A 22953-nucleotide genomic window follows, 5' to 3' on the forward strand; every position below is an offset into this window, starting at 1 on the left:
AATAAGGAATAGTACTAAGGAATAGTAGTAAGGAATCTAAATACCACTGGTAGCCATTAACTCATTCCACAATTTTCTTTTTCAAAAAAATACAATTATAAAACGTGGACAAGCTTTTAACTCCAAAAATTGGTCTAATACATTCACTGTGTTTCCTATCGATGGCTCTTTCCTCATTCACTTAAAATAGCTCAATAAAATTGGGGAAATCTCCCATAATTAAAGAGCTACTTTCATGAAACAAAATTAAATCAATATTCCCCCCTTCTTATTAGAGAATATGAGAAACATCTTTTTGATTGAAAACCTATGGAAGTAAAAGATCTGCTATTTGCAGGCTGATGAAGGAAAATATATTTCCCAATACTGAGTTAGGATTTTAAAAGTAACAATGTGGATAAAGAACAAACAAACTAGGAAATTATCAGGGATAAGAGAATCAAAATAGTATGATCAAAATAAAGGCAAACAAGGCATAAAGAGCAATGGGTCACTGTCACACAATTCCCCTGGAAGACGTATATAACCTTTCCCTAAGGTAAAAGCATATTACCCAAAACGAGCACAATTTTTTAAAAATAGCAAAATGTGAATATGTATGCAAACTGACACTAGTGTCACATTAGAAATAAAAAAGCTTGATATTTTCCTTGCTTGTCTGCTTTGGTTTGGTTTATGTTGTCCAGTCAACTTAGCAAAGCCTACATCAGTATGGACAAAATATTTTCAAGGTTAAAGCAGTACAGTTTTCCATTTTATTTATGGGCATTTCCTTATTAAGGGAAGGCACCAAGCGCCAGACCAATTGTGAAATTTCCTAGAAAGTTCTCTGAGAGCAGGAACTTTCCATTTCACACCACCATCACCTTTGTTCTGAGTGGGGGATATGTGACTTAGAAAAATTATTTTTGCACACAAAAATTATTCTAAACATAGTGATTATAGGCTGCAATGACAAAGCAGTAACTCTAGGTTCTCTCTTACTTCATGTAACACATTATGTCTCTTTGTCCTCAGGATAAATTACCAACTGAAATGGCCTAAATTGCTTATGTAATTAAACCCAACAATTACTTTGCATTGAGAAAGCAGAGTGATTTCATTTTAAATAGTAAATAGGCTTAAAATGACCACTGGGGTTTGAAAGGGCTCTAGCTGATAAAAGTAACTGGAAGTTACAGCCTAATTTTGTTCCCCATAATCTTATTCAAAAACAATGTTTAAGTGGACATTTTTAAGGAAAATAATTATAGAGAAAGAAGAGAAAAATTGAGGGTAGACAGCAATTATCCTACATTAAAAAGAAAAGAAAAAATAATACCCTGCATAGTTAATGCATCTGTGATGAAATCACAATATTCTTTTTTGTTAAGATGAAGAGGTTTTTGTTACATATCTATGTAATCTTCTATAATAATAAAAGCACAATATGCTAATTAGACCGGACCGCTGAACAACCTTCCAGATGAAGCTGGGGCTGCAAGGGCTGAGGCAAGCCACGGCTGCGAGGGCCGAGCCCCTTGCACTAATTTCGTGCATCGGGCCTCTAGTAGATATATAATAAAAATATATCTATGAAATATATATATATACATTTCACTGACTTTTAAAAAAGGTAAGGAAAAGTTATATTGACACAGTACAAAACATGCCAGTTTCAGTAATACAGAAGCCTAAATAGGAAAAGCACTTGAATTTAAGTCAGAAAGCTATACTGGTTCTAATACAAACTGTGTAATTCTGAACATACACTTTGAGTGTTTATTTTTATCTTGCAAAATAAAAGTGATTATGTTAAGAGGATTTTAAGATATGAGTCTTCCAATGTCAATATTCTCTGATTCTAAAATACACCTATACTTTGAGATAAAAGAGAAATGGAGATTCAATAAAGACCTGTACTGGGTGTTAAAATAAAAATAATTTTAACTAAGTCTAGGGGGAAAATATGCCATGATAAGAAAAACAGAAGAAACTCTAACCTAAACATGACAATTTTAATTTAGAGGGAGTACTAGTAATGAATTTGTTAACTGGGCATTAGCTGAGTAAGCTGTTTCACTTTTGGTTAACATAGTTACTGATCAAAGAAGGATTTTGACTATGGTTGCTAAGGGACAAGGGAAAATGAACTTCTAGAGAAAATACAGCAGTTCTAGGACAGAACTAAGTAGAATCCCTGTTGAATCAGCAGTGACTGTAAGGCCATCACTATGACAAAATCTTATCTATAGAGAAATAATACTTACATTGGTAAATAGAAAAATAACTGATAGAGAATACGGTCATTGGCATTTGGAGCTTAAAGATCCACAGAAATGGTAATGATCACAGTGGAAGTAGTCTAAATAAACACTTCCTAGGTTGGGCATTTGATCTAATAACTTTACTTTCATTATCCCAATTAATCCTCAAGCTGACACTACTATTACAGCCATCTAACAGAGGGGAGAGATGAGGCTTCACTTAAATAATTTGCTCAGCTAGTAAGTGTCAAAGCCATCATTTGAACCTGGGCTATCTGACTTCATCCTATACTGAATCTCCATTTAGCGGTTATTTTGTGATTTGATCTCTAAATATTTTATGTATTCTCATACCTTGCTACCGTAATTACAACCACCATTTAGGTGAAAGTTTAATTTTTGTTTACAATATTTAGTATCTGCTTTCCATTATTTTTATGTTTGTAATTTACATAATTTTGAATGGGATGATACTTCTCAATTATTATTATTCAATCACCTAGGATTTATGAAATCAAACAGAATAATGAGAATATATTTTTAAATAGTTTTTAAAAATTTACTTATGAACTGCCAGAGTAAAGATTAACAATCTTAGAATAAAATATACCAAAAAAATTAAATTGGGAAGTAAATCAAACGTGTTTTTCCATTAATACATGATTGGGAAAATATACTTGCTCATTTGGTATTCTGAATAAGTCAATTATCAGCATATGGAATAGAGAGTGATAAAAGTTTTTCATAAAATGTTCAAGGGAAGGGGAAGTGCAAAGAACTAGTGTGTTTTTGTGTGGATTTTTTTTAAAGAGCAACTGCAGTGAATTGAGTTATGAAACTAATAATAACATTCAAATGTGACTGTATTTTTTCACAAATATTCCTTTATTTCTCCTAACCTTCAAATAAAAGAAAAAGTAGGATGGAAAATAATTTTTGTATACATATACACAAGTGTTTGCAGAAAGTGGTCATTAAGGGGGAAATGAATGAGCCATGAGAAAAATGAATACTTACAGGTTAAATCTAGCCAGACATTATAATCCATCACTGATCCCTGAAGGGCACTAATAATATGTAAATGTGAGAATTAGAAAACACATTCAAGGCTGTTGATAAACTTGATAGGATAATCAGCACATGCTGACAGAGTAATGAAACTGATGAACTGATAAGGCAGTTTATCTCCTGAGCCATTTTTTTTTCTTGTCAAATGGAGGCTAATCAAAATGTATTAAGAGTTAAAGCAAACACTCAGAGGATTTCACCCATTTGATTAGGAGGTGAACTCACTCTCTGAGAAAATTATAGTTTCGTAAACAGTTGAAACTACAAGCCAGGTCAGATAACAGACCTTCACACAAAACTGAACAGAAGGCAACCACACTGATTAGGGGAGAAATCTGCAGTTTTAAATTATATTGGGATTTTCCCCTTGAAAATGGTTCGAGTGCTTTTCAGAGTCTGGGCAAAGCTACTGCCTCTTTCTAATGGAAAATAAGACAAAGGACTAAGCAATAACCCCAGGGACTAACTTATCTTCCACTGCCTGTGTGTGCTCAATATTTGCGTAACCATATGAGAGACAGATCCCAAGGTACCAGCTGAGTTTTCAATCAAATTATTAACATAAAATAATTGAATGAATTTTCTGAAATCACTAACTATAGTGAATGCCACGCTTCCTATTAACAATCAAGATACCAAATGCAGTCTGTTGCCATGGATCTCAGAGTCCCTTCCCAGTTTAAAGAAAGACATCTTATTTCATAATTGAGGGAAATTGGAAATAATGGCCTTCCCAAGCATTAGCAATAAGAATAATATATAAACTAAAATCATTGTGCCTCTTTAGATAAAACTAGAAAAATGATCCTTTTAGTATTCACTTTGACAGAAATAACCATCCAGTATTAATATTTAAAAGTTAATTCTGATAAATCTAAACCCACTAAGCACGCACTTCCTGGACATGTACATTTCATCTGAATAGATAGACTGATGGTAAAATGCTGGATAGTATAAGGCACTGTTTTAAATTATAAAAGTTTAAGGGCAAAAGTACATTTAATGAAGGTAAATTTTAGCTTTTAGTAATCATAGGAAATAGAAAAAGAAGCAACAACTAGAAATACCCCAATTTCCTTTTTAATGTGAGCATTAAATCATTCCACACTGCACAGGCAACTGGGGCAGGGGTCCCAGAGACATAGGATGAATATATTAACCTCTTCCAAATCATAATTTTTTTTTCTGTTTATTGACCTGTGACTCATTCTGTCTATAAACTATTTCTTAAATTTCTATCATTTAGAAAAAAGGGAAAGTGTGTGTCTTTGTCAGGCATGTGTGTGTGTGTGTGTGTGTGTGTGTATATATATATATTAGAGAGGAAAAGAGAGGGCAAGAGAGACAGAAACATCAATGATGACAGAGAATCACTGGTCAGCTTCCTCCTGCATGCCCCCTACTGGGGATTGAGCCTGCAACCCGGTCATGTGCCCTAACCAGGAATCTAACCAAGATCTCCTGGTCCATAGGTCGATGCTCAACTACTGAACCACACTGGCCAGGCCAGGCATATATTCTCTAGTTTGGGAGGATTTAAGACATTTTTTTAATGTGTGTGTGCTCAAGCCATACAAACTAGTATCAAATCTCTCAAATAATAGAATAGAAAAGCATAAATAATCCTAGAGACCATGTTGTCTCATTACTTTTATATGCATGAGGAAAGCCTAGGAATACTAAGCAACTCAACCAGTTCAGTAAAAAGAAAAATCTGAGTTTGCAATTTGTGCTCTGGATTTAATATATATATACACACACACACACACACACACATATATATATTTGACTTGAGGACAAACAAGCCCTTCTCTTCCCTCCCTTATCTGGAAACAGCAAACCAGTCAGCAGAGCAGCCTAAACTTCAGGGACTCTTTCCAAGAGTCACATGCTGAATGGGCAGTTTCCATCCACCATCAAACAGCTGTGGTGACAACTTACAGTCACAAATCAATTGTAAGTGATAGATATTTTATTAGAAATTCTAATTCTTGAGCTCTTGCACTTAGAAAAATCAATGCCCTAGCCTGCATGCTTTCTAATAAGAAAATTAAGGTAATTACCCAATATAGAAAAAAGAGTAATTGTAGTAGCACATTTGCAGTTTTCACAGTATTGTTTTTACTCTAAAACACTAACTTAGAAAAAAAAGGCCTTGAAGATCCAAGGCCTGACCAATGAAAACCATACCAATTGACTCAGTTAATCTCATCTGTTACAAGCAACAAAATGCATTCATCTCTACATCATAGCATGTTTACTTTTGAGGATCTTCTGATTAAGCAAGTAACATGGTTAAAAAGTACCATGAATTTGATAACTTCGCTAAAATCTGTGGATTTTATTCATCTTCTTCAATCTCCAGAGTCTAGCTAATGCTTAATACCCAAAAGGGCTTGTGAGCCCCTTGCAACAACTCTGCGATCTGGACAATTTGTTGAAAATCAATATGATAATTCACGTATTTGTTCTCGTTAGAAAAAGTATGCTATGTGAAAATTTGAATGTGACACCCAGTTGTGAATAAAGATTTCTCTGGGTGAGGATCAATGCTATAACTTATTAGAATTCCATTTAACAGAAGCAGGGGTTTTAATTTCCCCACAGGTTCCTGAAATAGCAATTGAAATAGTAAGGATTGACTTACCCATCATGTTGTACAAGCTCTGTGGAGCAAACTGCCTTGGCATTTTCTGAATTGCTTCTTTATATACACTAAGGGCTTCCTAATTTAAGAAACATACCAAAAAAAATAAAATAAATAAATGAAAAAAGATGAAATACAAGAATATTCACCAAAAATAAAATAACAACGTCCTTTCAAAATTACAAAGTTCCATTGCTATTTCTAAATGGCTCATTGGAGGGAAATAATTCAGCTGTACTTTGATGTCATACTACTACAATTTCATGAATAAAAATATTCAACCCAGTGAGTGAAAAAGGTCAGATAAAAATTTACTGTAACAAGTAGCTGAATATTACTACCAAGCTCTTCTATTTTAATATAAAATTTCAGTTCACAAGATTATTTAATTAAAACACTAGAAAATTTCATATTTGGAAATCACCCGTAGTCATCTATAATCTGTAATTAAAATCAGGCCACCAAGTAGGATCTAAATAAAATATAAAATAACAAACCTAGCCGAAGCCAGTTTGGCTCAGTGGATGGAGCGTCGGCCTGCGGACTGAAGAGTCCCAGGTTCGATTCCGGTCAAGGGCATGCACCTGGGTTGCGGGCACATCCCCGGGAGGAGATGTGCAGAAGGCAGCTGATCGATGTTTCTCTCTCATCAATGTTTCTAGCTCTCTATCTCTCTCCCTTCCTCTCTGTGGAAAATCAATAAAATATATTTAAAAATAAATAAATAACAAACCTAGATACTGAGACCCACTGAGGTTATGAAATGCAATAATTTTAAAAGTTGTATCTCTACATTACATTATTGGTACAACAGGAAGGAGTATGTAGGGGTGTGGTCTGAAAGAGGGGAGGAGCAATACTGAATGTGAGAGAAGAAACCATGCAGACATGCTTCCTGTGAGAGAAAGGGAGGACAAGACAGTCAACCTCCCAGCTCTCTGTGCAAGGTCTCATCTCCATCACTTTTCTTCTCTCTCAAAAAAAACACAAACTAATTTTAATTTAATTATTGTTTTAAAAACAATTAAAAGAAATGGGAAGGATTTATATCATATTAATACTTAATACTCAGAGTACAATGTATTTTGTAACATCAAACATCGGAAATAAGGAAACAGTCACAATATGTCTTGGATCATAAAATCAGAGATGATAAGCAAATAAGCTTGTGGAGCAATGGTTGTAATTTCCCCTTCTTGAAGAGTTGCTCTGAGAAATTAATAGTAAAGAAATCTGTTGCCATGGCCAGTGTTACTCAGTGGTTATAGTGTTGGCAAGTGAAGCATCTCGGGTTCGATTCCCAGTCAAGGGCATATACCTGGGTTGCAGGTTCCATCCCAGCCCCAGTAAGGGCATGTGAAGGAAGTAACCAATCAATCAATGTGTCTCTCTCACACACACATCTCTCTCTCTCTCTCTCTCTCTCTCTTCCCCCTCCCTCCCTTCTACAATCTTTTAAAAATAAAATCAATGGAAAAAAATATCCTTGGGTCAGGATTAACAACTCAAAAAGAAATCTGGTAAGTATTCTTTTCTGTTTGTTTTGTTAATCCTCACGTAAGGTTATTTTTTTCCATTGATTCTTAGAGAGAGTGGAAGGAAGGGGGAGAAACAGAGAAACATTGATGTGAGAGAGACACATCGACTGGTTGCCTCCAGCATGCACCCCTACCAGGACTGGACTGGGGATTGAGCCTGCAATGGAGGCATGTGCCCTTGATCAGAATCAAACCCAGGACCCTTCAGTCCATGGGCTGACACTATCCACTGAGCCAAACGGGCTAGGGCGGTAAGTGTTCTTTAGCAGAGGGTTTTCCCCCCCAGAAATGAATTTCACCTTGAAACACTTTTAATAAAACACACATTAGCTTCTTAAATGCTCACAGCGCCCCTGTGATGAGATCCTAAGGTAGAAAGCACTGAGACGGGATCAGACAAGGGGGAAGGAAAAAAGAGAGAGGTCTGGGCCTGACCTCATAGTGTCCCTGCTCGTGGTAGAGTTTTCCCAGGTTGTACAGACAGCTGGTCACCGAGCTCTTATGCGCATGAGGGTCCTTTAGGTTTTCATCAGGGATCTCAGAACACTTTAGGAATGTACGTCGGGCTTCTTCTGTCTTTCCTTGGTTCATCAGAATAATACCGGTGTTTAAATATGCAGCTGAGAGAAAAACGTGGAAATATAAATGTAAGAAGATGATGTGCACTGTGGATACAATAAGTTACCTTTACTTCAATTTACTTTCTATGGATTATTTCTGATTTTTAGAAGAAACCAAGACATAAATACTTAGGGAACTAATACATATGGGAACAATTAATGTAGTAAGAAGTGTCAGTATCACTGAAAAATATCTGGAATAGTCTCTGTTCTCAAAAAGTTCAAAACATTCTGAACTTAAAATCTAGATGAATAAAAGTTGTATTTATCAGAACATATTAAGAAATGACAAACTGATATCAAAATATGATTAAAATGAGAGATATAATTGTTAGAGGCTTATAATTTGATTGACAAGTTTACAAAAATAGGAGCACCATGCTTTTTTCTCTATGAGGTTGTAAGTCATCAAGATAATTTCCATGCATGAAGAGGAAAAGAAAAAGATATTTAAAAAGAAAAACTTAAAAAAAAAGAAAAAGAAAAACTTTGACTGTTACTTACAAGCCAGTGTAGGCCTGCTCCCGATCGCCAGTTTATAATAATGTAGCGCTTCTGCAAACCTGCTGTTCTCCTGCAGGAGTAACCCTCTGCATGAGGAAAAGAGAAATTTGGAGATAGGACCGTGTTACTATACATAAAACCACAAATTTTTATTTTATGTTTTAAAAATAAAAATGGTTAAAGGGCCATAAAAACGCTGACTTGGAACTATAAAAATAAATTCTAAATAGAAGGAAATTATTCCTCAGGAGAGAAAATATTGGAGAGGTATCAGTTGTATTTATGTTGCATCAGAAAGTATTAAGAAGTATTTTCAGCCCTAGCCGGTTTGGCTCAGTGGATAAAGTGTCGGCCTGCAGACTGAAGCGTCCCAGGTTTCATTCCGGCCAAGGGCACATGCCTGGGTTGCAGGCTCGGTCCCCAGTAGGGGGCGTGCAGGAGGCAGCCGAACAATGATTCTCTCTCATCATTGATGTTTCTATCTCTCTATCCCTCTCCCTTCCTCTCTAAAATCAATTTAAAAAAAAATTTTTTTTTTAAAAAGAAGTATTTTCAAAAAGCCCTTTATCCTCACTGAACTTTCCTCTTTCCACAGTCTTTTCTCTCCCACTGGACAGAAAAACCACCTAGATTTCTTCTTGGAGCATTCACATTTTTTCTTCACTTCAGAAAAGAAACCTGTTTAAGTTAAATACATATATATGCATATGTGGTTATATGTGTATTTATTTAAACATGAAACGCCTCTCTTGCTAGTCATATTGTTTGGGAAATACTGGTCCATGACTGCCCGAAAGACAAAGTGTAATCTAGGTCCTCAGGACAAAGAGTCAGAATTTAATCAGAAGCCATAAAGACACAAAGAGAAAGATTAAAGACTATCCACATTGCTTTTTCCTTATTTCAGAATATTGGGCACATTTCAGTTCACTACAGACGCTCAGACGCCACACCCCATACCTCTAGGAGGCCCTTGGACAGTGGCCACATGGGTTACCCCAGCCATTCCAGACCCCGCCCTCCTGACCTATTTGAGGATCAATTATAATCATATCTCTGAAAATACAGTGTCAGGGCACTGGACTTAGTTGAAAAGCTCTCACAGAGGCCTTTTTGGCCTTTCCTTCTCCTCTTGTAATCAGCGAGTATCTTACAGACATTTGCCACCTCTCTGAGGCCCAAGTACTGCTGTTATCAACCTCAAATTGCAGATTCTACTTGCCAGCTGCTGAGGCTTTTGAAAGGCTGGTAAAATGGAGCTTTGAGAAATGAGAAGGCTACTGATAAAAGCTTATCATTTTAGAGAGTATTTTAAAATCCTCAGTTTATTATTTAATGGGCATCATTAAAAAATATCTAACGCAAATCATTTTGAAATTAAAGGTTGCTCACTCCTGTCATTAGCATAATTTCATGATTATTTCTAATACTGTTTGTTAAAAAGGACATCTGTAATAGTGTCAATAAATAAAACATTTAAAAAGTCACCCAGCCTGCCTGGCTTAGTGGTTGAGTGTCGACCCAGGAACCAAGAGATCACAGTTCTATTCCAGGTCAGGGAAATGCCCAGGTTATGAACTCGACCCCCAGACGGGGGCATGCAGGAGGCTGCCGATCAATGATCCTCATCATTGATGTTTCTATCTCTTTCTCCCTCTCCCTTCCTCTCTCTCTAAAATCAATAAAAACATATTTTAAAATAATAAATAAGTAAAATTAAAAAATCGTTTGAATAGAGCAAACCATTTCCAAACACATGAACAACACTTACATCTATACATAAATGTACATTTTCATTAAAAAATTTTAACAATTAATTTGATCATGAAATTGATATGCTTTACTGTTAAGTGTATTTTTCAGTTGCTGGGAAGAAAGAATAGTTTTCTGCAGTACTCAAGAGTTTGTGAAAATGTTCTATTGCCTTTAAAAATGAGTAAACTTGATAAAGACAAAACACAAACATAGTTCTCAAAAAAGGAATAATACCCTTTATAACAAAAATTTTATTGACAAAATGCTTTCCAGTTAATAATATACATTATCTCATTTTAGAAACTCATCTACAAAGTTAATTGTCTTTGTCATTTTTCCTTTGAGATTCAGATAAAAAGATGCTTTTCCTTTGATACAGGCTAATGACACTAGAGGACAATACCATCTCTTCTTTCTACCTTTTCTAGGAATTCAAATCTTTCATGAGACCCTCTTTATCCAGTATCTTCCATCTCTTTCTGCATTACAGTTTTCTTTTCTTTAAGACCACAAAAATGTTCATGTGCCTGTTAGCATAAAGGCAGGGAAAAACCACTTGAAAACCTTTATTCCTTCATCTACCTCCGACTACTGCTTATTATTGTTCTTCCATTTAAAGGTAGATTTCCTTTAAGAATGTCTACTGTGTACATGTCCAATGGCTCAAATTTCATTTACCCCTAAATCCAGTTTCGGCTCTTTCCCAGAATTCCACAGAATGTCATAATGAAATTTCTACTAATGACCACATTTTAAAAATAACATGTTGATGTGAATCACCCATTCAACTGTAGCACCTATGACTATTGAACCCATCTTCCTTCCTAAAACTGTATTTCCTTGGCTTCTGGGAAACCAGCCTCCTCTAGTTCTCTTTTATCCCTGGGACCGTCCTACAGAAAATGAAGAAACTTCCTCTTAGTGATTTATTCCTTTAAGGAAAGTTGGTGTTTCACAGGACTTAAGTCTTTTTCTCTTTTCATGATTACCTATTGTCTCTACATGACATCACGCACACATGCAGCTCATATGCCGAGTTCTCTCTCCTGACATCCAGCTCTGTTTTCAACAGTTTACTGAACCACATTAACCAAGGTGCTCAATGGAATTTCAAAATCAATACATCCAAATCTTAAAAACGGTATCTCCCAATGAAAACAAAGAAATTAAATCTCCTCAATAATCAGGACCATCAGGTTGCTAAAATCAGAAACCTGACTTTTTACTTATCCTCAAAATTCCATGTTTTATAAAGTCTCCAGAACCTACAGACTCTCATTTTTTAAGATTCTTTATTCTGCCCCTCAAGGTTCATCTTTACGGCAGTCAGAGCCCCTTTATCTTTCCTATCACCTAAATAACTGCAATAGCCCACTAATTAGTCTCCACATAATTACATTTCTAAAGGGCAAATATGCAGCTAGGCTAGAGAGAAAGAGCATGAGAGACGAGCACATTTCTTTGACACATGCCTAAAGTCCATAAACTTTGAAAACTGGTGTATGTATTCAGCCTCATGGCCTCCCCAAAACAGATGCATGATATTCCTGTCATTTTCCAATTCATAAAATATACAAAGAAGAGAAAAAACAATTGGTATGGTACCCAGATCTAGACAATCCTGTCCGGCCTGCTTACTCTTTGGAGGAAAATACTCACATGGAGATTTGTAGCAGGCAAGTGTCCAGAATTATATAATGTGGCTCTTTAAATTAGAGCATCATCCTTTGCATCATTTGAATAACATTAGCAATGGAGTGAGTCCAACCAATTGAAATGGCTATTGTGACTAATTTCTCATGGCTAAGGATTTAATTGAGCATCAACTAGGCCCTAGTTTGCATGCTGCAGATGTGAAAAAGACAGAAATACACCTGCCAGTGATGCTCAAGCTACTGGGGGAAACAAGAAAGGAAATAAATGGTATGGAAAATTGCTATGAGAGAGGACAGAGGACCAACACCACCCCAGCTCAGGAATGGACAAAGGTTCACAGAGTCAGGGTGACAGTGGCAGAGGCTTGAAAAGCAAGCAGCAGTTGGCCAGCAATAAAAAGTGTTATCAGAGGCTCCATGTTACACAGGAAGAAAGAGCTGTCCACAGAGAATTTACCAGGTAACTCTAGGTCTCATGGTTCATAAGAAGACAAAGGCAGGATTGAAGCATGTTCTCTGATACTAAATCTCATGCTATTTCTAGAAGAAAAATAAAAGGAAATAATAAAGTAATTCAATTCTAGATACATGCGTACCAGGTTATGTTTCCTTTGCTCTAAAACTCTCCAGATTTTTGTATAACACTAACTTGATTTGATGCTCAGAGAAGGAATCAAATGCCATTTTGGCAGGTCTGGATGAATTTGAGTCAATCCTAGAACTATGACAACCAAGCTTCTGTTACTGCCCTTCTCCACATTTACAGAACCTATTCTTTATTTTGCTGAAGATATGACAGAGAGAACCGTTCACATTGTAATAATTATGGTGGTAATAATAATACCAGCTAAACTTATTGAGTACTCACAATGTAGTATGCACTTTATATATGTTAACTTATTTATTACTCAAGGATAATCTTATAGGTAGGTTATTCTTACTAACTCCATATTATAGATGATGAACCTAGGGCAAGAAAAAGTTCAGCAACATGCCAAAAGTCACACAACTAGTAAGAAGTGTGCTACAGTTCAAGCCCAGCAATCTCATTATTATAAGTAGGATTTGTGTTTTGGTAGATTACTCATACCAAATGACTATTCACAGTTGATGACATAGTTTGTTTACATGCTGATCAATATAATATTCTGGTTTCTATGTTTAAAGTATTAAAAATAAGAAGACATTTTAATATACCATCAAGCAAGAATCTAATGGGAAATAATTTTATTCATGTTATATGAAGTTGCCTTTCCATTAATAAAAGTGGTCTATACTACACATTAATGTGAAGTTAAAGTGTTTTGGGGGAGAAATTGAAATAATATTATAAGAAATAAGGTGCTCATGTCAATCACATACATGAACTATGTAAAAAACAAAAAACATAAGAAAGCAAACATTTGGGTGGGTACACAGTGCAATATACAGATCTTGTAACATAGAAACCCACACCCGAAACCTATCTGATCAAGTTGACCAATGATACCCCAATAAATTTAATTACAAAAAGAAAGGATTAAGTAATCCTATATAATAAAGACGTAATATGCAAATTGACTCCCACTCCATCACACAATCACAAGATGGCTGTGCCCACAGCAGAGGTGGAGTTCCCATAAGGAGTGATCAGCAGGGGACCTGAGGCTGCACCTCCCGCCCAGCGGGGCTTGACAGGGGACCTCAAGCCACGCCCCCAGCCTGGCGGGGCTTGATGGGAGACGTCAGGCCATGCCCCCCGCACCCGGCTGGGGGACCTGAGGCCACATCCCCCTGCTCAGTGGGGCTTGACTGGAGACCTTAGGCCATGCCCCCCACCCCAGTGCCAGGGGACCTGAGGGTGCACCAGGGGACCAGAGGCTGCACCCTCTGCCTGGCACCAGGCCGGGGGACCTAAGGCTGTGCCCCCCCACCCAGCAGTGCTTGACAGGGGACCTGAGGCTGCACCCCCCACCTAGCAGGGCTTGACAAAGGCCCTGAGGCTGCGCCCCCCCCACCCGGCGGACTTGATGGGGGACCTGAGGCTGCACTCCCTGCCTGGCGCCGGGCCGGGAGACCTGAGGCTGCGCCCTGTGCCTGGTGTGGCTTGACTGGGGTGGGGCTGGCCGGGTCTGGATCTCACCCAATGGGGGTGGAGCCAGTCGGGTCTGGGTCTCACATGATTTCGAGGCACACGCGAGTGGGCAGGGACTTGACTCTGGGTCCTACAGTGTGCCTCAGACTCTGACAGAAGGAAGATTTTCATATATATTTTACTAATTTCCTTTCATCTCTGACACTTCTATTATAGAGAAAGGGCAAATAGCAATATTAAAATATCTCCTCCAATTAATTTCCTTTTAATATGCACAAATTCTGTGTACCGGGCCACTAGTTTTCAATAAAAATCTAATCTACCATAATTTCATAATAAATAAAATTTTCTAAAAATTAAAAAGAAAAAGCATGCCCTTCTCCACACTGTCAGTACATCTAAACAAAACATCAGCGATCAGTGTCTCCTTGTAATAGACTGCCCTCTGAATAGTCCTAGCAAAACAAAAATATTCATGTAAAGCTACCTTTGCCTCAGGTTCTCAGAAAGGTCTTTTAAAAAGGTTGAAATCTGAGATACTCAAAAGTTATTGATAAAGCACTTCAAATGAAAAGTAATTTTTCAAGAATATGCATTGCGGTAATTAAGCTGACATCTACGCAGAACACAGGTGAAACAGGGTGCGGTCCACCTGGAGTCCTGTAACTGTAAAACTATGGAAACACTAAAAGATAATCGCTTGGTTTCTTCTTTTGATATCATTATTGAATAACATGTGGCACCATTACAACATATTAAACATTGAGAATACAATCACCAAACAACGAATAAGTACTTATTTGAAAGAACTGTCTCACGGTGAAGACAGACAAGCAAAGAATCACAATCCAGTGTAAATAAAGCACAACGTGTTTTGGGAACCCACAAAAGGTACACCTTCCCAAGGTGACAGGTCAGGTGAGGCTCCGAGAGAAGTAAAGAATGCAGGTAATGAAGTTCCAGACAGATCAAGCTATGGAAACTCAAAGTTACAGAGGACGACATTTTACCAGTAATAACAGGTTTCATGGAATTAAATGACTATCTACTTAGGAAGCATTTTGGAAATTGAAAAGTTAAGAACTTAAAATTAAGATGATATTATTAAGAATATTTGAGTAATAATAGTTTGGTTATTCCCTGGGCAAAAAGTACTTAGTAATCAAGATAAATCTGATAACAATATTTACAGGTAATGGTTCACAAAATCAAAGTTATAATCCCTAAGGCCCAATTACTAACAAAAATATCATGTTCATCTTAAACTGAGATATTTTTCTGAATTTTGTTCCATTGACCTTTAATATGTGTAGGTACTTTAAAAGTAATATTTTTTCTCCCTCAGAGTTAAAATATTATAAATTTTTCATGTTCAATTTTTTATAAGTGAAATTAATTAGCATTGGTTTGGAGCCATATCTGAACTTTTGCATTAATTCAAATTTCCTAATCGAATTGGCTAATTTAGCTAATGACTCCAATAATGAGATTTTATATAATTTAACTGTAAAATAGCATTACAGTCGTCTTTTCACTGTTTTCACAAGATTTATGCTTAGTTTTAGGCTATGCTTATAATAGGACAACTGAAAAAATAAATTTTTAATTTCTGGCATAAAATGGAATAATTAATAGCAGCATGTCATACTTATAAAACACAAATGCCCCCCCAGTCTTGCCTGATAAAATAGATAAATGGCAAAAAATCTCAAGTGACTATAACAGGAAGTAAATAGAACCAAACTCATATTCCTTTTAAAAAAACAAACACTGTAAATAAAATAAGTTACTACTACATGAATCAAATGAAGTAATTCCAAGGGTTAGAGCAACACAAAAGCTTAGGATTTAAGTGTCTAACATGCACTCACCACTGCACACATTAACAAAAAAAAAAACACACACACACACAAAAACATGATCAATCAGGCTTGGTCATGTGACTAACTCTGCCTAAAGAGATGAAAGCACATTGAGGACATGCCCTTATAGAGGGGAGCATGTTTCTCTTACCCTTCTTCTGAGCTCCTGACTTCAAGGCAGAAATCCTGTTCTGAAGATGGTGGAGAACAAACTAAAAGGAGCCCAGGAAACAGCCCTTCATGACACTGTCCACACACCTGGGACTACACTCCTCTGGACTACTTTTTGTAAGAGAGAAAACGGAAATTAACTACTTTAAACCAGCAGTTTTCAACCTCTTTCATGTTATGGCACACATAAACTAACTACTAACATTTTGCAGCACACAAAAAAATACATTCTATTTTTTGCCAATCTGACAAAAAAAAAAAAAGGTATAATTTTGATTCATTCACACCAGATAGCTCTTGTAGTGTTGGTTATTGTCTTTTCTTTTCTTTTTTTTTTCTTTAAATAAGGGAAAAGAGGTCAGTGCCCCTAACAAAATAGTCAGGTATTGCACCTTTTAAAAATTCTTGCAGCGCACCAGGGTGCCTCTTGGGGCACAAGGGTTGAAAATTGCTGGTTTAAGCTAATGTTATTTTGGGTTCCCTATCATTTGCAAACCAACCTCTCCCCAACTGATAAAATGTCACAGGCATTATTTTGTTTTGTTTTAATTATATAAGGTCATAAAATAAGTGACATAAAGTATGGCTCTCACAGATAATTTTAAGAAAAACTTTTTTGATTACATTTCAAGGAACACAAAGTATGAGTTTAGTTTTGAGTGATAACCAGAGTAGGCAAAAGTTGCGATTAAAATATTTAATTAAAATTGTATAATTTAAGAGCATAAACAGTATATGAAATTGTAACTCTTAGATTAAGCTCCTAGACATCAGAGTGGTTAGAGTTTTCACTTTGCCCAAAAGAGTAAAGACATCAGTAGTGTTTTTTATTTAAAAATTAATTAATCCTCTTAATTCCCAAGTAACTAGGAAGAGGGAAACCCACATGAATTTTCAAATGAAATAGAAATAGGTCGGACTGTCATCAGAGAAAAAAGTTTCAGTGAGATATAAATGATTGAATTTGAGCTTTGAGGGAGATACCTATGACAAAATTATACATATTTTCTGATCTTACCCAGCATTTGTCACCCTAGGATAATAGAGTTTGTATTTGACGACCAAGCAAAAGAATTCTCTCTACTCATATTTTTTCCCTCAAATCATTCTTTCTTTCTCTCCCCCCCCCCCCCCTTTAATAGGTAAATGACATTTTTACAAAGATGGCTATGGGTAGGAAACCACAAATAGAGGAAGTGAGTAAAGTGGTTACTTTTTTTACTTAAGATACATAACCTGAACTTGTTAGAATAGTAATATATGTGCTACAAAAAGCATAATTTCATTGTATACTTAAACTACTGTTAAATTATTGCATGTGATTATTATATATAATATGTACTGTGAGCAAACTAAAAAGATGTCCTTTCTTGAAAAGGTTAAATACCACCAGAAAGGGTAATGAGCAAGTTGTCTTCCCACTCTGTGCTTTTTATGCATGAAGAAGAATGGAAACGGAGATGGAGAAGCAGAAAACAACCATGCAACGTGAACTAATTTCTAATGTCACGTAACTGCCAAGCAGGTTTCAGAAAATACAGTGAAGCCTCCTCTTTGCTCTGACACAGACCTGTTTATTTGTTCTAAATTGGATTTTATTTAGACTTTGACAATTAAATAAAGTAGAATGACAGCCTACCTCATAAAGGAAGGTTTTATTCTAACCTGTCAAATATGGAGCAGTAGGCGTCTGATCAAAATGATTGTTTAAATATTTCAAATGCATTCTCAAACACTTTATCAATTAACACTAGGAAAAAATGAATAAGTAGTAGCTCTTTTTTAAAAATAAATTATTTTTTTTTTTGTTTAGGGTCTAAAGAAATAAATATAGTCTCACTATAGTACCAAGTCTTCAAAATATGTGAGGTCTCAATTAAATGGAACATTCATTACAAAGGTACTTCTATTCTGTGACAGGTCCAGAGCAAGATGTATCATGACTACTATCTTATGTAATTCTCATAATAAACCCATTTTACAAATAAGCCCCATTTTACAAATAAGGGGTCCCAAAATCAGAATGGTTATTCACAAATCTATGTTGCTAATTATTGTTGGATCTAGGATTCACAAAACTATACTGTATATGAATATATGCATAAATTTGCTTTATACTTGTCTTCTGAATATATAATTAAGGCTGTATTTTTCTCTGCATACCATAAAATAATTATAGGTGTGAATATACTTTCCTAATTAAAAAACAGTACCTAATAGGAAGAAGGACACTTAATACTGGATGCCTTCATGATAGCATTTTCCACATTATATTATTTATTTTCACCCATACAATTAACAATGTAATATATTATTGCTTTTTGGCTTTAGAGACATAAAAACATCAGGGAGAAAGGTTAAAACACTTGCCCACAAAAACAGAGCTGACAAGTTTCAAGATGAGATTCAAATTCAGAGCTGCCAGGCTTGGAATCACACTGTCTTCCCATTACCCGACATTGTTCTACTGGGAATATGTCCCTATTCTCCATTTCAGTATTAATAATTTCCCCCTCTCTCTGGTTTGTATACCCAATGCTTCTTCATTGTCCATATCAACATATTTCTCTTTCATTATTTATACATATCCATCCCAATAAACATCTAGCATTTGCTTCAAACAAAGATCAACTACAGCCTCCAATGCCAATCAACGTTACCAAAAAATACATAATGACCAATGTGCTTGTGTGATTGCTAATTTTATGTGTCCACTTCACACAAGATGACCAGCTATCTGGTTAAACATTCTTTCTGAGTGTGTCTGTGAAGATGTTTCTGGAAAACATTAGCATTAGAGCCAGTAGACTAAGTAAAGCAGATTACCTTCCCCAACAAGGGTGGGCAACATCCACTCTGAGGAGGGCCTGATAAGATCAAAACGGAGGAAGGGAGGATTAGCTTTCCCTCTCCGCCTGCTGCTGGGGACACTGATCTTCCCTGAGACCTCCTGGTTATCTCAGACTGTGACTGGAATTTACACCAGCCTCTCAGGCCTTCACACTCCACCATCAGCCTTCCTGAGTCTTCAGCTTGCAGAGGCCACTTGCAGGACTTCTCAATCTTCATAACCATGTGAGGCAGGGCCTTACAGTAAATCTCTCATTCATATATATACCTCATTGGTTAATTTCTCTGGAGAGCCCTGACTAATACAACTTGCAAAGAGGTTCCCTTGAATTACTCTTGCACTCAAGACCCACTCCTTTTCATGAAAGTGTTTACCAGTGAGTATAGGTATATCCTCCAAAAGTATAGCCAGTAAATAATTACAAAGAAAACAATTATAACTAATAAAAACTTCCGTTTTCCTTATTATTTAATTATATCAAGTTTCCCAGTATTTTTTAAAATCTTTGCAACAACACTAGGAGATGTCATAACCCAATTTTGCAGAGGAGGAATAAGGATGAAGCAAACTAAGGAAAGTCTGTCACAGGATCAATACATGGGAAGTTTTAATATATATATATACATATATATTTTTAATATATATATACACATATATTTTTATTATTGATTTCAGAGAGGAAGGGAGAGGGAGAGAAAGAGAGAAACACCCATGATGAGAGAGAATCATGGATCACATGGGAGGTTTTAATTCAAGTGTGTATAATACCTAAGCCCATGCTCTTAAGTATTTGGTCCATGGTGCAAAGGTACCACAGAGTTAAATTACTCAAAAAGGAACCTTTTTCCTCTCCTTCCTTCCCCCCGCCCATGAAAACAAATACTATTCTGGTAGACCTATATTTTATTTCTAGGGTCGCAGTCAAATTTCTTTCAAATATTTCCTTCATCCTATAAGATCATAGTATGATTTAAAACAAACATAATTAAGATCTGAAAAGTATCTAATACAAAAATTAAAGACATTTGCTCCCAATGGCTTAACTTTAAACCTATATAGAGATTTGCTATTTATTCTTTGCTGTTTACAGGAATTATCCAACGTAGATGACATATTATGCAATTTCTTGAAGGAGAAACACCAGTTGGATGGTTGCAATCGCTGTGGAGCAGCGGTTCTCAACCTGTGGGTCACGAACCCTTTGGGGGTCTAACGACCCTTTCACAGGGGTCGCCTAAGACCATTGGAAAACACATATTTTCGATGGTCTTAGGAACCGAGACACCGCTCCTCTATCCGTCTCCAGGCAGGTCCGCCCACATGCAGATACGCCCACATACAAGTACCCAGCGGGATGACATCATCATGCCAACCCCATCACATACACCCCGTACAAATACAGGTGTATGTGACAGGGTTGGAGCCATAATGTACTTATGCGAACCAGTCCCATGTGTAGAGAGCGGCTACTGTGTAGAAAGCAGCTGCTGTGTTGAAAGCAGCTACTCTGTTAAAAGCAGCTACTGTGTTGAAAGTAGCAATATTGGAGGTAAAACGACACTTCATGAATTATAATTACTGGGTAAATGTAAAATCATGTACTGTAAAATCATCAACTACTGCAAAAAAAAAAATATCTGTACCATGGGAACTTAATCTGGATGCTGATTGGTCTTTTTATATTCAGCTGTGGTTGATGTGAATACTGCCCCTTGTGATAGTAACAGGTATGTAAAAAAACAACACAGAGAATGGTAAGTCATAGAAAACTTTAATGAACTGTATTGAATGAACTATGCCATGTATCATCTTTTGTATTATTAAAGCTATTGTTATATATTATTTTCATTAGCAAACCATCCCATGACAATAGATCGTGTAGAGAAGAACATTAAGAAAAGAAAATATAGTGAGGATTTTTTACAGTATGGTTTTACCTTCATAATTGAGAAACCGCAATGTGTTATTTGTTGTGAAGTTCTATCAGCCGAATCTATGAAGCCGAACAAACTAAAACGCCATTTTGATAGCAAGCATCTGAGCTTTGCTGGCAAGGATACCTACTATTTTAGAAGCAAAGCTGATGGACTCAAGAAAGCCAGACTTGACACTGGTGGCAAGTACCACCAACAAAACGTAGCAGCTGTTGAAGCTTCATATTTGGTGGCACTCAGAATTGCCAGAGCTATGAAACCTCACACCATTGCTGAGGATTTACTGTTGACAACGGCCAAAGACATTGTTCGAGCTATGATCGAAGACGAATTTGTTACGAAATTGAGTGCAATTTCCTTATCTAATGACACTGTCCGAAGAATAGATGACATGTCTGCTGATATTCTTGATCAGGTAATCCAGGAAATTAAATCTGCTCTACTTCCAATATTTAGTATCCAGCTTCATGAATCTACAGACGTTGCAAACTGTTCACAGTTACTGGTTTACGTGAGGTATATTAATGATGGCGACTTTTAAGATGAGTTTCTTTTTTGCAAACCTCTTAAAACGACAGCTACTGCACGTGATGTATTTGACACAGTTGGTTCATTTCTGAAAGAGCATAAGATCTCTTGGGAAAAGGTTTGTGGTGTTTGCACAGATGGTGCTCCAGCTATGTTAGGATGTCGATCTGGATTTCAACATTTGATACTGAATGAGTCACCAAAAGTCATCGGAACACACTGTATGATTAACCAGCAAATATTAGCAATGAAGACGCTTCCACAAGAGTTACAAGAAGTAATGAAAAGCGTCATAAGTTGTGTCAATTTTGTAAAGGCGAGCACTTTAAACAGTCGACTGTTTTCGCAACTATGCAACGAGTTGTATGCGCCGAACAATGCTCTGCTATTTCACACTGAAGCGAGATGGTTGTCAAGAGGAAAAATTTTAAAACGTGTTTTTGGCTTCGTGATGAACTCAAAACGTTTTTTAATCAGAAAGCAAGACCGCAGTTCCAAGCACTTTTCAGCAATAAAAGTGAACTGCAGAAAACAGCTTACTTGGTTACCATCTTTGCCATCTTGAATGAGTTAAATTTATCACTGCAAGGACCAAATGCAACATGCCTCGATTTATCTGAAAAGATCCGATCATTTTAAATGAAACTTCAGCTTTGGCAAAAAAAAATTGGATGGAAATAAAATTTACCTGTTGCCTACTTTACCTGCTTTCTTTGAGGAACATGACATTGAACCAGACAAAAGGATTATGATGATAATTTCTGTGAAAGAACACTTGCACATGCTTGCAGACAAAATTTCATCATACTTTCCAAATCTACCTGACACCCCATTTGCACTTGCCAGAAGCCCATTCACAAAGTTGAAGATGTTCTTGAGACAGCACAAGAGGAGTTCATTGAACTTATTAACAACGATGCAGCGAGAACTGATTTGTCTACAATGCCAGTTACAAAATTCTGGATCAAGTGTTTGCAGTCATATCCTGTTCTGTCTGAAACTGTGTTGTGTGTGCCTTCTTCTTCCATTTCCAACAACATATCTTTGTGAAACAGGGTTTTCCAGCTTGTTGGTTATCAAGTCTAAATACAGAAGTAGACTTGTTGTGGAAGATGATCTTCGTTGTGCTCTTGCAAAGACTGCCCTGAGAATTTCTGATCTGGTGAGAAAGAAGCAATCTCAACCTTCGCACTGATGTTGGCTTTTTACGCATACTGTCGCAAAATGTAGCAATGCAGTTTACTGTTGTTATATTAAGACTATTACCCATGCTACACCATGCTTCAAGACAAAATTTCATTTACTTGTAATTAGAAATAAATATTTCACAATATATAGTTCCATATCGTTTTTGTGATTAATCACTATGCTTTATGTTCAATTTGTAACAATGAAAATACATCCTGCATATCAGATATTTACATTACAATTCATAACAGTAGCAAAATTACAGTTATGAAGTAGCAACAAAAATAATTTTATGGTTGGGGGTCACCACAA

At 36.4% G+C, this 22953-nt stretch overlaps 1 protein-coding gene across 3 annotated transcripts in view; it reads right to left on the bottom strand.

Annotated features, from left to right (window-relative positions):
• TMTC2 (transmembrane O-mannosyltransferase targeting cadherins 2) overlaps window positions 1–22953 on the bottom strand; it is a 413884-nt gene that overhangs the window by 139147 nt on the left and 251784 nt on the right. For all 3 annotated transcript variants that reach the window (XM_070409633.1, XM_070409634.1, XM_070409635.1), the window contains exons 5-7: window positions 8624–8709; window positions 7935–8119; window positions 5962–6040 (exon numbers count right to left, since the gene is read on the bottom strand). In XM_070409633.1, coding sequence (XP_070265734.1) covers window positions 5962–6040; window positions 7935–8119; window positions 8624–8709 — 350 coding nt within the window. The remainder of the gene's footprint in view (window positions 1–5961; window positions 6041–7934; window positions 8120–8623; window positions 8710–22953) is intronic.

The sequence above is a fragment of the Myotis yumanensis genome, unplaced genomic scaffold, assembly GCF_028538775.1.
Source record: "Myotis yumanensis isolate MYYU_CA2020_CCGP unplaced genomic scaffold, mMyoYum1.0.hap1 SCAF_3, whole genome shotgun sequence".
Lineage (NCBI taxonomy): Eukaryota > Metazoa > Chordata > Mammalia > Chiroptera > Vespertilionidae > Myotis > Myotis yumanensis.